This window comes from Drosophila novamexicana, unplaced genomic scaffold (genome assembly GCF_003285875.2).
Source record: "Drosophila novamexicana strain 15010-1031.04,08,12 unplaced genomic scaffold, DnovRS2.1 tig00000008-arrow-pilon, whole genome shotgun sequence".
Classification (NCBI taxonomy): domain Eukaryota; kingdom Metazoa; phylum Arthropoda; class Insecta; order Diptera; family Drosophilidae; genus Drosophila; species Drosophila novamexicana.
Genome location: NW_020824765.1, coordinates 4,393,094 through 4,409,448, shown reverse-complemented (window position 1 = coordinate 4,409,448; position 16,355 = coordinate 4,393,094). Strand labels below are relative to the sequence as shown.

General features: G+C 40.9%; 1 protein-coding gene across 2 annotated transcripts in view; it reads right to left on the bottom strand.

Moving 5' to 3' along the window:
- Positions 1-15,802, bottom strand: part of LOC115758192 (protein Shroom) — a 48,146-nt gene extending 32,344 nt beyond the window's left edge. The window contains exons 1-3 of one of the 2 annotated variants that reach the window (XM_030698754.1): positions 15,336-15,802; positions 1,140-1,393; positions 167-501 (exon numbers count right to left, since the gene is read on the bottom strand). In XM_030698754.1, coding sequence (XP_030554614.1) covers positions 167-501; positions 1,140-1,393; positions 15,336-15,746 — 1,000 coding nt within the window. In that variant the 5' untranslated portion in view covers positions 15,747-15,802. The remainder of the gene's footprint in view (positions 1-166; positions 502-1,139; positions 1,394-15,335) is intronic. The other variant, XM_030698738.1, reaches the window with a different exon arrangement.
- Positions 15,803-16,355: the final 553 nt, after the last annotated feature.

The window sequence follows — 16,355 nt, the reverse complement described above, 5'->3', positions numbered from 1 at the left end:
TACCCCTGAAGTATTTATGCTTCACAGCGCGGGTGTTTCATATTAAAATGGCTTAAGCAATAAATATTTCTTTTACACTTCTGGGAAATGTCCCAAGTTTTGCTAGGCGTACTTATTCGTAAACTCAATTAATTAGATCTCATCTATAAGCTAATGGTGTACTCACCCGACTCGGCAATGGCACTGTAGCCCGTCACATGGCTCGCCTCGGATATGTCGCTCATGGAGCCGAGCCATTTGAGCGTTTCCGTGGATGAGGTGCTCTCGGAACTGTTGTTGTTGTTGTTGTTGCTGGGACTGTGATTGCTGGCGCTGGAATGATGCTGGGCATGGGTGTGCTGCTGTGCGGAGCCGTTGGCGTTGCTAATGTTGCCGCTGCTGCATTGGCGGGCGAGCAATGGTATGGGCGATGGGGCCACCGAATTGCTGCATACTGAGGAGAGATCGTTCTCGGACCAGTGATGTGATTGCCGGGACAGCAGATCGCTCTCCTGACGTAATCTAAAAGAGAGAGAGAGAGAGAGAAAGAGGAAGGCGTTAAATGTAAGAACTTCAAATATGGCAAATCATTGCGTGCTGCGTCGTTGACTATATAAAAATATAAAAGTCCCAAATTTGTGGTTGTCATGTTTGGCGTTTCCTTCTACGCGGAGGCCTCCAGACGACGGACGACGGTCGGGTATGACCGTAATTACTTGAATTTCAGCTTAGCCTTCAAAATCGCATTTCGATGGCGATAGACATGAGACACAGACAGCCAAAAAAATATAAAAAACTCTCTTCAAGCTGTTTGCGGTGGCAAGTTCCAAAACATATGAGACAACAACAACAAGAGCGAAGTACGTAAGTACAACAACAACAACAACAACAACAATGACAATAGAGCAACTCGAGTCTCTTGCCAAGACCTTGAAAGTTAAGCTAGTTCGGTTGTGTTTTTTATGGCTCATGTGCGACGTTTGTTATTTGCTTTACCAAGAATCACTTTTAATCACTTTTTTATGTAGATCTCTGTGTGTGTGTGTGTCTGTGTGTGTGCGCGCAAATAAAATTCATAATTGTCGCCAGAAAACATGTTTTGCAACTAAGCCCAAGTACAACGCATCAATAGCCCAAACCCCAGCTCAAGCTATACTCACTTGTCTAGGAACGGCGTCGCCGATGTGCTATCAGAGCTGGACACATAGCTGTGATAGCCCTCGGATTGTGCATAGGAGCCCTGCTTCTGATGATGGAATGTCGTCTGATCGTAGTAGGACGAGGCACGTATATTATACTCCTCCAGGCCAGCTTGTGTCAGACCGCACTGATCCAAATGCTGCAGCGACTGTTGCTGTTGCTGCGGCAGCAACTGTTGCTGCTGCTGCTGCGTGGGTGGCGACTGCATGTCATCCTGCAATAGAAAAATACGAAAAATATAAGAAAAAACAATTTAGTTAAATGCTGCTGTTGTCTTTCATTAAATGTAACCAACAATTGGCGACTGGCAACTGGCAGCTTGCATAACGCTGTGTATACGTAATGGAAGCTTGGCAAAAATTTCACTGCAGCTCTTGGCAATTTAATCATTAGTTATGTCCACATCGCTGCGGGTCAAAAGCCGAGCTGAACTTTAAAATCAGTTTGCAAATGATCGCAAAATCAAATAAACCCAAAAATGAATGAATACCCCGAAACATCATTTCAGCCTAATACTCTTTGGTTTCTATTTTGCTTTTTGTTTACTCTGCGCACTCATTAGATAATTAAGTGAAAATTATTATTGTTGCACTGTGCAGCGATTGCTGGCGATAAGCCCAAAAGCCCGCCGATTGCCAATGGTAACAAAATTGCCAGCAACGAAACATTTGAAGTGCAGCCAAACGAATTTTGTGCGATGTTGAGAAACCCGAAGCAACAACAGCGAACCAACAAAAATGTACTCGTACATAATCGCAGCGCGAAATAAAACTGGACGCGGCCAGCTCAACAAATCAACAGGCAACCAAACAGAGCGTCCATAATAAGCCGGATTAAGTAACTGAACCCACCCTGGGATTGACTGTGTCTGTCTGACGAGGGCTGCACTTAAATCTATGCAATATTTACCCCCCGATTTGATAACAACTTAGCGATTATCTACATGCAAGATCGCCAAACTTCCGGACCTGAAACTAACTAAAGCTCGACTACAGCTTGGCATTAGATATTTAAATTGTGCTCTATCTTGTCTCCAATTTAAGATGAAATAGCGAAAATTATTTAAACTTTTTTTTTTAAAACATCCTAATAACAATTTTTGTTAGCCTTTCGCAGCGGTACCAGCAGAACTTCAATCTTAACAGATAATAATGAATAAAAAATAGATAGGCAAAGTATAGATAGATAAGCAGCTGATTCGTATAATACATTTAACAGGCGTCGATAAAGGAACTTTTTGTTAAAATATATAGATACAAAATATAGATAAGAGGTATGTGTCAATAGATAACATGTCCATGTCTATAACATATGTCCCCGCATAGTCCACACAGGAGCAAAATAAGAACTTTTCAGTTTTGGAATGTATCTCGACCAAACTTGGCCTTTACTAGCTTATCTATACTTCATTTAGTTGCCTTATGAACAATTGGAATGAAACTATCGAACGGTTAAAAGTAAAGTTCTTGACGGGAAACCTTTTGTTTTTCAATAATCAAAATTACATTTAATGGAGCATTAAGAGTTCATTGTCCTTAATTTGACAGTAAAGTAAGCACATACATAAATTTATTCACCTGGTTTTCATCCGTCATTTACTCAATTACCTAGTTGGGACTGATTCACAAGTTTTTGTATTCATTATAAATATAACAATCAAAATGCGAAACTAATAAACATTTTCGTGCATTTCCAAAATACTTTAAACCTTCTGTTTATGTTTTGTAATTTGTGCATCAATTTGAATAACATATAATTCGATTAATTAACTAAATAATAGTCAGAGTAAGTAAACAATTAATCAATTATTGAAGTTACCTAAAATTTTCAATTTCATTCAAAACTGAAGTAAATAGGAAAAAAATGCTGCGTGTCTGCGCTGTCAGCTGCCATTGTCGATTGTTATGCTAAGATTGTTAGCTTTAAGTGTTGTCAAATGTCTTCAAAAGTGTTAACAATGCAATAAAGTTCAAGTTATTTACAGTTTTCAAATTTTATCACAATTTCAAAAGCCATCATTGCGATATGTAATCGCCTCGCCGGCTATCAACATTTACGGCAGCCCTGGTGTCAAATGCTCAATCAAAACACGCAACGTATACTTAATATTTTCAATGTTTGCACGGCGTCGGCGACTCACACAAACCAAATCGAATTGTAAATACTCAGGCACATAAAGCCCCCCCAAAAAATACTATATATAAATAAATAAAAATAATAAAAAAAAAATTATGGGCAACATTACGACCAAGCCTCTGAGCCACTTGACTGGCTTTGACTGGCAACGTCGACGTCGACGTCAGTGTGGTTCACTGTGGTTCAGTTGAGTGTGGTGGGACGCCAGCGCATTCGCAATCGCCGCCATCAACGTGGGCAGCTGTTGATTGTCTCTTTGACTTTGGCGCCATAGAATTGTTGCTTGCTTAATGGCAAATATATAATAATAATCATATGACAGACAAATGCAGCAGCCAACAAATAAAAGGAAAAAAAAGAAAAAAGAACAATAATTTTGTGGGTCAACTACTTAGGCAGCGGTGTCTCTGGCAATGAGCCGAAAATCGAGTTGAGAGTCGCAAGTTGGGCCTTTTGCCTGGCGGCGCGCATCGTTTGCAGCTAGAGCAAAAGAATTTTAATGGCTTTGAACGTTCCCAAGACCAAAATCGCAGCTAAACTCAAATTCGTAGTCGAAGTCATTCATTCATTCATTCATTCATTCACTCACTTACTCACTCACTCATTCGTTCACTTATACGTTCGTCGTGCTTGTCAGTTTCGTTTCGTTTTGGTTTTTTGTTTTTGGCCAATTGCCGTAATTATTTTGTCTCTCTAACACGAATTTAAATCAGCAACTGTCCCACGGGCCAATGGGGCCCTTTACTTTATTCCTATTCCTAGAGCAACTGACAGCCCACCATAATTATCCATCCACACAGCTGTGCGGCTAAAGAGCGCGCATGTGAAATTGCGCCGGATGAGCATCAACTTCAACTTTAACTTCAAGATACAAAGTTACAGATACAGCTACAGTTACAGATACATCTGTGCAGCCACAACTCGCATCTATAAATCAATGGCAATGGCGGGGCGCGTATTAAAACTGGTGCAGTGGGTCAACAGCTGGACGCAGCTGAGCGCCGCTGGCCGTTGATGCTTCTTAATGGTCGCCCAGTCTTCAGTCTGGGTCTCCAGTTTTCATTTCTCCCCCTCACCCCCCCTCTGGCCACTTACGCGGGTTGAGCGCGTGTTAAATAAATCACTTGATGGAGTGCTAAGCATGCGCCCTAAGGCTCTGGAAAACTATTGAAAGTTGCTCTGGGAAGCGAGTGGCACAACAAATTTGCTGCCCATTTCGATTATTTTGAACGTTCAAAGGCGCAGAGAATGGCGAGAATTTGGCTATTAATTTCCAATAGCCGCTACACGTTGCGTATGAGTAACAAATATAGCCAAGGGTGGGCATGAAATTTCACCATAAATTACTTTAAACTCTTTGTGAGAGCTCATGACACTCGTGTATCGGGTCGCTTTTCAATATTTAATTATTCCAGCGTTTAAATAAAGCTTAAGCGTAGTTGAAAAATGTAATCAATTTGTGTGGCTTTCACAATTTTAGAAGTGCTTTTAAACGTCTAATAACACCAGCTAAAAAGCATGGAAAAAAAACAATTTAAAGTTGATTAACAGCTCACAAATTAAAGAAAGCTTTCATACTGTCAAAACAGTATTCATTAAGTTCAACTCTAATGAATAAAAATCAACAAAGCTTGGAGTTAGTTTTAATTTTTATTTCATACACGACATTTAATCAAGAGTCAAGCTTTCACGTGCTTTCAAAGCTTTTAAAACAGCTTTTTGTGCAGTGTTGTATAGCTATAAAAGTGAAAAAGTTAATTGAAAATAATCTTTTTCTGTTAGACAACACAGACTATTCTTGCTATTACTCTCGCACAGATTTTACTTTTACCCAGTATTGGCCCCAATTCAGAATGGCAGTTGTTGTTGTTTATGTCACTTTCAGCTAGTATTAAGCTTTTAGTGGGTTTTTTATCTGCGGCACAAATTTCATTCTAATGTCACTTTCAACAAGTGTCTCTGTCAAGACATTTAGCTGTCATATCTTTCATTCTAATGTCCACAGCTAAGTGTCACTTTCAGCTAGTGTCATTGAGCAATTATCACCACAAGCTCTCGCACACACTTTTTATGCTAATGTCACTTTCAACGAGTCTCATCTGGCCAGATTTCTAGCTGATTTTTTCTCCCGCTAAGATGTCATGCCAGTGCTTAGGTATCACTTTCAGCTGGTGTCATTGGGCAATGATGCGGCTATAAGCTGACATTCAATAAATGGCAAAAGAGCAACAAACGTAAGAACGTGTTTCATTTTGTATTTGAAGTGAAATTTCATTCATAATTCTTAAGCTTTGCAGCTTGTGAGTGTGACAGCTCGAAATTCGCATTCATCGCAAATAAATACACATTGGTCATTGCCAAAGAAAGAACAACAACTAGCTTAACTTCGGTTAAGCGTTTGGTATTTCATAAATAATAAAATACAATATTTTGCTGATATGCCGGCGACGTCAGCCGACGTGAGTCACCCCCACGCGGAGACAGCGGGTCAGGCAGTCAGACGACAGCAATTCAATTGTCGCCGGCTTATTTGTCGCGCTGTTTACTTTGCAAAGAGTCCAGCAAAAAGCACCAAAATTACCAAAACTCTTGTCGGGACCGGCTAAGAGATACCCTAAGCCCAACGCCGAACTGCAGTTATTACCTTCTAAATACTAAAAGACTAAAAACTAACTACTAAAAAAAAAAAGACATTCGTAGAAGAATTGCATGTTGCAAGTTGGCCGCTTGCGATTCTTCTCTTTTTCCCACACTATTTATGGGAAACGCATTCTTGATTGACTTTGGTGTCTGCATCCAATATTGTTTATAAAGGTCTATATATGATTGAGTATTAAATTGCATATATTTTTAATCTGTCTATATGCGAGCCTTGGTTTTATAATTTTTGAGTTATGCCTAAGAAGTAGCATGATTCTAAAACTATATTTTTCGATATTTTTAACAAAGGAACAGATATATTTCGATGTTCAAGTAATTTCCGAGATCGACACGTCATAGTCCTGATAAAGAAATATATAAATCCTGTTTGTTTCCTACTGACCGTTACAAACATTTGTTCTTAAACAATATACTCTCTCTTTAGAGATTTGTCACGGGTTCAGGGTACAAAAAAATGCGACTGATAAGACAGGCCGCGGGAAGGACAGCGAGAGGGGGAAATGGCAGACAGCAAATAAAGCCACCTACGCGTTCACAACTTGAGTTTTGCTTTATTTTGATTGCAGCACACACACACACACACACACACTTGAGTGTGCGTGTGTGTGGCTGACAAGCTGTCACAAGATGTGAAAAAATATTTGGCGGAATGTGCATTGAGAATGCGCCAAGAGACAACAAATACAAGAAAAGATACATAAACCCTGCCCCAACCCTCTCCCACACATTGTTTCAGATTTTTCCGTGTCAAGCTGCCCACAAATACAACAACAACAACAACAACAACTGATTGAAAATCGAAGTTGTATAGCAAAAATGTCGCTTGTTTTAGCAGTTGATCAAAAAGCAAATACAACAAAAGTTTCTCCTTGGAGTTTTCCTGCCGGCCTGGCCTGATCGCAGCAGCATCATCATCTTTTTGGTGATTTTTTCGTGAGGAAATTTTGTTAGCTTTTGATTTGCGTTTTCCATTGTCGCTGGCTTTTTAATGGCCAACACGAATTTGACTCTTTAATGGAGTCAGCGAGAAAACGCGCCCCGGCCAAACAGCAAAAAGAAATTGCAATCAAAATGCGAGCAAACGTGTCGGCTACAACGTGGCCAGCTTCAGCTTCAGCTCCATCTCCAGCTCCCCAGCTTCAGCTTCAGCTACCCAACTTTAGTTTCTTTCAGCGTTTGGTTCCAGCTTACAACTCTGGCGCGATCGTGCCGCGATTTGGATTTGAATTTGGCAAGAGCACGAAACCAAACGACGCGTCAGTCAGTCAGTCAGTCGGATAGTCAGACACTCAGTCAGTCAGTCTCTCAATTGCTTGGCTGTCTATCAGCCCAGCGTTCAGAATTGTGTTGCAAATGTTTACGAGTACTTAAAACTTGAGGCATGAGTTACCAAGCGAACATCTATCAAATTTGCATTTATGTTAGTCTAACTAACAGCTCATCTGTAATTCTTAAAGTAAGGCAATAGGATATTTTACAGAACGTTAACAGCTTTTTCTAACATTATGTTATGTTAACATTTGCAATATGTTATTGCCATGTTAATTACAATTTATTAATTTTCCAACTACCAGCTTAAAAATGAATATCTACTCATTCTTAATGCTTTCTATTCACTCTGAGATACTTTACTCAATAGCCTAGTTATATAATATATCATTTTATATTGATGAACAAAGCTGTTTAGAATATTTATGAAAGTACAGAAAAAGAATATTTTCATTAACAGCATTTGCATATTGCCAAAACAATGTTAAGTGGAAAATGTTAGGGCGAAGTATGAATAAAAATGACTTTGCCTCATCTACTTATTGTTAACACTGGTAAGATTATTTATCAAAGTAAAGCAATCGAATTTTCACAGTTGAAAGCACAAGCCTTATGCTAACATTATGTTAACTGGCTTTTACTGCAGGAATGTTAAGCAAAATATAATTATGAATGAAAATTTAAACTTTTTGGGTCTATTTTACTGCCGGATGTGAGAATTATTTTGTGCCGTTTTTTTCTTTTTAAGCTTGACAAACTGATTAACAGAGCTGTTAAGGGCCTGTCAAGAGTATTTATTATTTACACGCACAAACGTTGACTTTTAATTGGATTTGGCAAATTGTATAAGCTTCTGAATTTGTTAAAAGGCTTTCTTCTGACAGCATTTTGAAGATTCTTTTGAGCTGATAAATTCAAGCTGGCTTTTACAGGCGGTGAGTTGAACTTTTGGTCAGACCGTTGAGCAAATCAAAACGGATTGCGTTCACACTTTCGCAACGAAGTGGTCAAAATGGGCAGCGGCCTCCTGCCGCCTTTCGCCAGCTGTCAAGTGGCAGTTGAGACCCTTTTAGTGCCTGGGTTAAATGAAAGTAAATCTTTGTGACTTAATGCGCTGCAGACAGCACCACTTGGCCTGATTGGTAATCACTTGTGGCATTCTGCAGAGCTGCTGGCCAGCTGGGGGGAGCAGGAGACGTTCGGGGCAGGATGCGTCAGCGAATTGCGCAAGCTGTAGGCGGGACTCATTAGCGTGTGGAGTGTCTGAACTGAACGCAGGATATATGCACATATATATATATATATATATATATATGGGGGCAGACAATGCAGCAACTGGCTGACTGACTGCATCCTTGACCCCGTTGGCAGCAAGCAGCAAGCATGCTGCATTGTGCGAATTAATAACCTGGAGCTGGAGCAGGCCGCCAACTGGTAATGGTCATGGCATGGCAACCAGTTACGAGTCTCCATCGCCCCCCTCTCTGTCTCTGTGTGTGTATGTGTGTGTGGATCCGGCCTGTGCTCTGTGGCTGTCTCTGGTATGCGGGACAAGATTTATGGCCAGTGATAAGTTTGAGGCGTGCAGGCAATAAGAACGCAAACTCTCTGCTCGCTTGACTCTGGCAATCAACTGGCGAACAGGCCAAGGAGCATGCCAAGAACAAATAAATAGCCATGCGAAAACAAACTAAGCAAAAGACAAGCCAGGCTAAACAAAAAAAAAACCATACCAAACCAACCCGTTTGCAGCCCCAGCTTCACTTTAGCATGTCCATGCGAGAATATGCTGGCTGCATGGTCTGTCCCGTCTATCCGTCTGTGCACCCCGCGCACCGCCTGAAGGTCATGCCCAGCGCTCAGCGAAGCGCAACTGCAACTTAGACTTAGTTTTTGCCGATTCTTAGACTTTCCTGCTAGCATTAAGCAGCGTCATGTATTAGCCATAATTAGGCAACAGGTTGCAAGACCCTTAATTATGCACGCTCCGCCTAGCAAGAACTTGCGCCAGCTGCCATCGTTGCGCGTAATTAGAAAGCGCAGATTTTCACTTTTCTTTGGACACTGGGCAGCTGCTGCGCGCAGCAGACTCATCAAGCGATGACAACACACAAAATCAATGGCCCAACAGCAACAACAACAACAACAACTGCAACAACAGCAACAACAACAACTGACTCTGTGCTGGCAGCTGCTGCCTCAAAATGGCATATCATGTCTTGAGGTCTCCGGTGTCTGTCACATGGGATTGCAACTGGATCGAAAGTTTGCATATTTATACCCTCTACAAATAGAGCATGTGCACACAGGGCATAATAAAGCTACGCAAATGTATGCAACAGACAGAATGTGACACCTTCTCATCAGATGCATAAGGATTCAGTCTAAGTAATCTTCTAGGTATCTTCAATCTATCTAAGGTATCTTTAATCATCTTCAATGGACAACAATTTTACGACAATCATTCCATAAATACCAAATTTATTCAAGAGTCAAAAGTTATTCAAGTCTGGGGGCTAAGTGAAGCAAGAAGCAGAGAGAAGTACTGTCCGAATACAGGGTAACTGTCAGTCTAGCACTCCTGACTGGAGCACTCTTACTTATTTCAGTTTCGCAAGGGCAGCTGTCCGGATCTGAGGAATTTTTGCGTGGCCCGAAGACTCAATGCAGGCTGAAAGCTTCTAAGTTGGCATTAAATTACATACAGGGGAAGTAGGCGACCGGCGGCGGGAGACGGGCGGGAGTAAACAACATGCACGCAGTTCATTTGCGGTTGGCAGCAACAGCCCAAGAATTTCAATGGAGTCAACGACAACAGCAACAACAACAACAACAACAAGAACAACAACAACTGTTGCTGCTGCTCGAGTGGCTGTCGGGGAGTCTGTTTTTGGACCAGGCTGCAGCGGAGCGCCCGCCGGCCTGGCAATGGGAACGAGTCTTTTGTGACCTCAAAATTTTCGTGGCTTGAATGTCGCTTTGTCTGTGGCCTGCAACAAGAAACAAAAGTGAAATTTCTCTCGTGTGGGTTCAGAACTAGCCACAAAAAAAAAAGGCAAAGCTCAAAATAAAGCCCAAACAAAAATGAAATCGAAGCGGCAGAAGAGTCAATTTGGCCGACGGGCAAACGGCACTTGGCCAAAATGCATTTTCACCTGGCCTGTTAATTAATTAACAAGCCAAAAGCTCATAAAGAAATGCCCAATATGCCCATGGCCATGGCCAAAGTGCAGGCCTGGGAGCCGCTGCGCTGTTGGCCTTAAACAATGCAAAAGGTGAAACTCTTGCACCTGTCGCCTGTCAAGCGCGGTCCCCTTTATGCCAACCCCCCCCCCCCCCCCCCCCCCCTGTGCATATTGTGAGCGTTGTAATTATTTGTTATAATTTCTGTTGAAAAAATGCAAAGCATTGACGGTTGGCCAACTACAGCTAACAACAGCCAAGAGAGCTGCAGCTTCTCCGGGACTTCATTCAGGCGGCGCGAGTTCAAAGACAGCGCAAACAATTTAGCTGGAATCTGGCTAGAATTTAGCGCTGACTGGCGGCATTGTTGCTGTTCTTATTGTTGTTGTTGTTGTTGGTATTTCTGTTGGCCTGTTGGCATTAATTAATTGCAGAGAGGCCGCCGCGCGTCGTGTGTGAGAAACGAGTTCGACGGCAAACTTAGAAAACTAATGAGCGTTAAGAGTTTTGTGCTTGAGCATTGGAAATGAAAATGAAACAGCAAATGTAGGCAAGAAACACGCTAAACACAATAGAACAATGCGCACAAAATACCCTAAATATCAGCGAGGAAACGTCATAAATATAAAATAATTCTATATATATTTTTGAGCGGCAAGAAAACTCTTTATATATGGGCGCAAAGGAAGGTGCATTCAAAATTTACTTTGGTATTAATCAAGTCAACCTATTTACGCTTAAACTTTTTAAGAATTATAAGCACCTGCTTCTGTGTTTTCTTTCTCCAGAATATCCTCCACATAGTTTCTACATATTCGGGTGCAAGGTTAATCAAATAAGAGATAAGCCAAGCAAAGCCCCAGATACCATTTGAAAAGTATACTGAAACTTAAAAGTTGAGCTCTCGCACACTCCCTTTCTGTTTACAGGGTATTCAAAAAAGGAGGCGTTAGCTTGACGCCGCCCTAATTGCGCAACAATGGAGAGCTGAGCTTAGCTGAGATCTCGGCAACTGTTTGTTGATCTCTTTGGCAAAATATGTGTTCATTTCCGTGGGCAAAATGAAAGCGAACAGTGGACAGTTCACGGAAATGAAGCAGCAATTAAGAGCCATGGCCAACACACCGGCTTGGCCAAGTCAGATCAAAGTCTGGCTGCATAGCTACAACAGCCACAACAGCTCCAGCAGCTCCACTAACCAAATGCTTCACGCTGACCACTTGAACTTTACATCATGAAGGGCTAAATGAAATGAAAAAAAACAAATTCCAATGCAGCGCGTCAAGTGTTTTGGCTGATTCGACAGAAAGAGAAAAAAACAAAACTAAACACATTAAAAGCGGCAGCAACTCTTACATCTAAAACCAAAATATTTTGTATCTATGCATTTGTTTCTGTGGAAATCTGCGCATTCATCTGAAAGCAAACAAAAACCACATTGAAAAAAAAAATGAAAAAAAAAACAAAAAACAAAAGCGAAGCGACCTTCGTCAACCTGGGCTTCATTACAGTTGGTTTTTGTCAGTGCTGCAAGTGGGCGTGGCCGCAATTAATTTGATTGCAGCCTATAAATAGCTAAGGCTTGCAGTCGTCTGCCGGCCACGCCCACAAAGTAGGCGACGCTTGGAATGCGCCTAATCGATGCAAAAATCGCCCCAAAACTTGTTCTAAGCCAAACCAAGAGAGAGAGAGAGCGCGCGAGATGCAGATGGGCTATAACTGGCTGCCTCCCAGCCTCCCAGCCCGCCTGGACCACCATCAATGGATGTGGCCATGGCAGATGGAGTCTTCTCTAATAACTGGAACTAAAGCATGCGCCGCAACGGCATGGGGCACGGCCATACAGCAATTAGCGTTTGCTTACAGAATTCCACAAAAAAAATATGATAGAAAAAATGTGTATAGAAAAATGTTACAAATACTCAAGCGTACGTATTGTAAGTATAAAAAAAATAACTCGCGGCGCTGAGCGGTTCAATAACCTGCCAATCGGTAATCGGCAATCGGTCGGCGAGTATCGATGACGATCGATAAAACTTCGCAGCGCCCCACACACGCCCCCTTTACGGGCGTACACAGTTCGCAACATGCAAAAGACGATGATTTATCAACGAAGTCAAGAACCCAATACAGCCCCAAAAGCGGGCGAAGAGTAAAAAAGAAACCATAAGAAGAAGAAGAAGAAGAAGAACAGCTGCCGTTTTGAGGTTATGCACATTGCACACTGATAAGGTCGTAACTGTTCCAATTCACATACATAGTTCGAATGCCCCAGCAAAACCCGATAGACATTCACCTCGCCGCGTTTCTCTCTGTAGCTTTTGAGTTTATTTCAATTCTGTTCTATTCTCTTATGTTTCTATTCTGCTCTGTTGTTTGTTCATAACCCATTTTCTTTGTGCTCTCTCTCGCTCTCCCTCTTTCTCTCTCTCTCTCTAGTCTTCGTGCAACGCTTTGAGGCAACATTTAATTGATCGGATTCACTTTGATTGATCGGATCGTCGCTGTTGATAATGGTACCGTTAATTTGGTAAATTATTTTGCATTTAGAAGCAAAAGCAATCCATTTTCATTGTGCCATCGATCGCGATGATGATATCCATAATGATCATTACGATGATGCCACCGCGAACGCGGCTTCACTATAAACTTGTAATTCAGTTAAGGTTAATGGGTGACGGGCATATAAAACTATAGCAAATGGAACTGAGCCGGGCTGGGGCCTACAGCCGGTGCTCCATGTGCTTTTGTGTGTGCGAGAGGGAAGTCGTGTGGCAGGCAACAGAGTAGAAATAAATTCTATAGAAACTTGGGAATGTTCGTTATAATCGAATTTCTAAAAATAAATATTATTTTGGCTAAAAAAGAAAAAGGTTTTACAGTTCTTACAGATGATATCATCTTGCAGAAGTAAAGAGCAAGAAAAATATAAAAAATTATAAAGTACCCGAACATATAAGACAAATACCACAAAATACCACAAAGCAGAGAAATATTACTAAAATATACTAAATATTATACGGTATATTCGAATTTGCAAAGTTTAAATAAAGAAGTTCTATATATTCCATATGTGATATAATTACTCAACAGAAAATACCACACAGAAAATACCAACACCAAATATTCCTATGTACACTTCTGTTAAACTAAGAAAAGCGACTAACATAAACAAAGTTTATCTATTCGACACTTTTCTTAATATAAAAAAATACCGTTTTTGCACCAGGAAGAAAACAAACCAAGAATGCTTTAGTCAAAACAGTTGGACATTTGTCACAGATATCTAAAATTTCAGATATATAAAATACAAATTTCAGATTCTTAAATTTTAGATATCTAAAATTTCGAAAACTATACTATACACAATTCTCGATATAATAAATAAAAATTTAAGATAATAAAATGTAAAAGAAATACGGAAAATAGCAACAAGAAAAGTATTCCAATCTTTAAAGAAAGTAACCATCCATTGACAACACATGACAACCCGAAGCCAAAACAAAAACAAAAAAAAAAAAACAAGATATCCACGTTTTCATTCATTGTCGGGCTGCCAGTTAATAACCCGCTGTCAGATCCTGTGCATGAGACATGCGAATAAACCGCATTTTATGCCCGGCTCTCGATGAACCACTTGGAGCACAGACCCCACATCCCCACGCACCCCCCCCCCTCCGTTGAGAGACAAAAAACAAGAGTACCGTTTTGTCGCCTGAGTGACACAGTATCGTGATTTCGAAAACGAAAACCGAGCATCGGGTTAAGCAACACGCAAATGGAGGTCAACCTCATAATTCAATTAGGAACCTGCAGCGGTGTCACTGCAGGCCGTGCCTCAAAAATTCCGACCCACTGTGCGTGGGCCAAAACAAAAGAAGAAAAAAAAAATCCAATTTTTATAAATTTATTTTCCGCTTGCTGTGCACATTTTTTTCTCCGTCTTTTATTTGTTTCTTGTTTTCTTTTTTTTTTACCGGCCATGTAAATCGACATCGACGACGATCAAAGTTAAATTTCTGTTTGTTTAAGCCTTCACTTTTTCTGCGGCTCAAACCGTAGACCGGAGACCGGAGACTGGAACTGTGGGCCAGAGTGAGTCAGCGCCAGTGCGATTGGAATTCTGCGCGCTTTGAGGATTTATTAACAAGAATAATAAAAAACCGAAACAGAAACAGAAACAGACCCAGACACAGCGAGAAGAGCCGGCAGCGTTAAACCGGTTGGCAAACTCTTATTCGTTGGCAATACCCTGTAGTTTTTCGACTGGAAAATGGCCATGCCAGACTATATATAGAAATTCTTTTTATAAAATAAGTTGACAAACTAATACAATGTCAAATGGGGCGAGACGAGACGAGACTATCATTATCGTTAGTTTTCGATTACTTGCATAACGATAACTTAACTAGTTTCAATCATCGATAGTTGGCAAATATACAATCGATGCTACCGATATTTCTTCATAAGCAACGGCATCATACTATCTAATTCTTTTCTTTTTCGTTCATCAACAAAAGGCTGAAGAAGGGCCAAAGTTTTCAATATCAATTCATGCCAATTAGTCTTACTCGATAATTCTAATAGTCGATAGTCCCTATCTTAATCGAAAGTCTTTTTATATTTGTCATTTTCATTAAATTTAAGTATTTATATTAAGATGTCTCGATTCGTAAGCCTGGTCTCCCATATCTTGGCTCTAACATTTTTCCCGCTTCTATTTATACACGAAATATCTCATTTTGTATTTTCTGCGTATATAATCTAAATGAAGTCAGAAAATAACTATAGGGTATCAGATTAGTCTAGCACATGTAGTAAAAAATTCTTAAAAGTTTTTTTTAGCTTTTTGTTCCTTCAATGCGAGTTTTAGGTTGAAGTTTGAGTTGAGTTTTTGGATAGCTTACCTGTATGGAGCCGGCGACTGATGCGGAACTGAAGCTGGCATTGCTCGCCGCATCCGATACGGAGAGGGGCGTGAATTGCTGTTGCCGTCGCTGCGACTGCGTCTGCGCCTGTGACTGTGACTGCGCCTGAATTGCATCCTTTGAGCCGTTCTTGAGTGCGGGCAGCAACAGCTTGGACACAGACAGCTTATCCGCTTGCCCATTGCTGTTGTGGCTGTTGCCATTGGCGTTGTCCATTTTGGAGTTCTCCAGTGGCATTGTCGCCGTCGCCGTCGACGTCGACGTCGCTGTCGCGCTTGCTGTTGCCATCGCCGACGCAGTTGTTGTTGTTGCTGCTGCTGTTGCTGTTGATGTCGTTGTGGCTGAGCTCTGCTGATGATTTCCGTTTTCTTTATGATTTCGCATTTTCATTTAAGTAATTGCTGCTGGGATTTTGGAAGTTTTCGTTGCGTTTCGTTTGGTGTTTTTTTTTTGTTGCAGCGATTATTACTATTATGATTATTATGTGAATGTTGAAATTGTTTTAACACCTTGTTGCCAGCATTTTGGCGACTCTAAGAAAAAGATCACGCGATTCAACAAAATAACAAAAAATATATATAATGGCACACAAATCAAATACATTATGCAAGACACATTTCACTTTTTACTTTGTAGCATTTGTTAAATTATTATTTGTCATTTGGTCTGGCGACACATTTCTTCGTTTTTTTTTTTTTTTTTTTTTTGCTGCTGCACTTTTTCTTATCGTTGGCCGTTGCGCATCTCTGGAATGCAGCCCCAAGAGCTGGCCAAACAGCTAGCCAAAGAGCCAAAGAGGGGCAACAAATTGAATCGATTGCTTTGGCCAAGTTATTTATTGTTGCTATTGTGGCTGCTGTTGCTGCTGTTGCTGAGTTATTTGGGTTTTTGTGTAATATGCGGCCGCGTATTATGTATTTGCTGTGATGCATTTGTGTGAAAAGTGAACCAGGTTTACATAACATTGACCCAAGAGGGCAGACGCTGACAGCCAGAGCA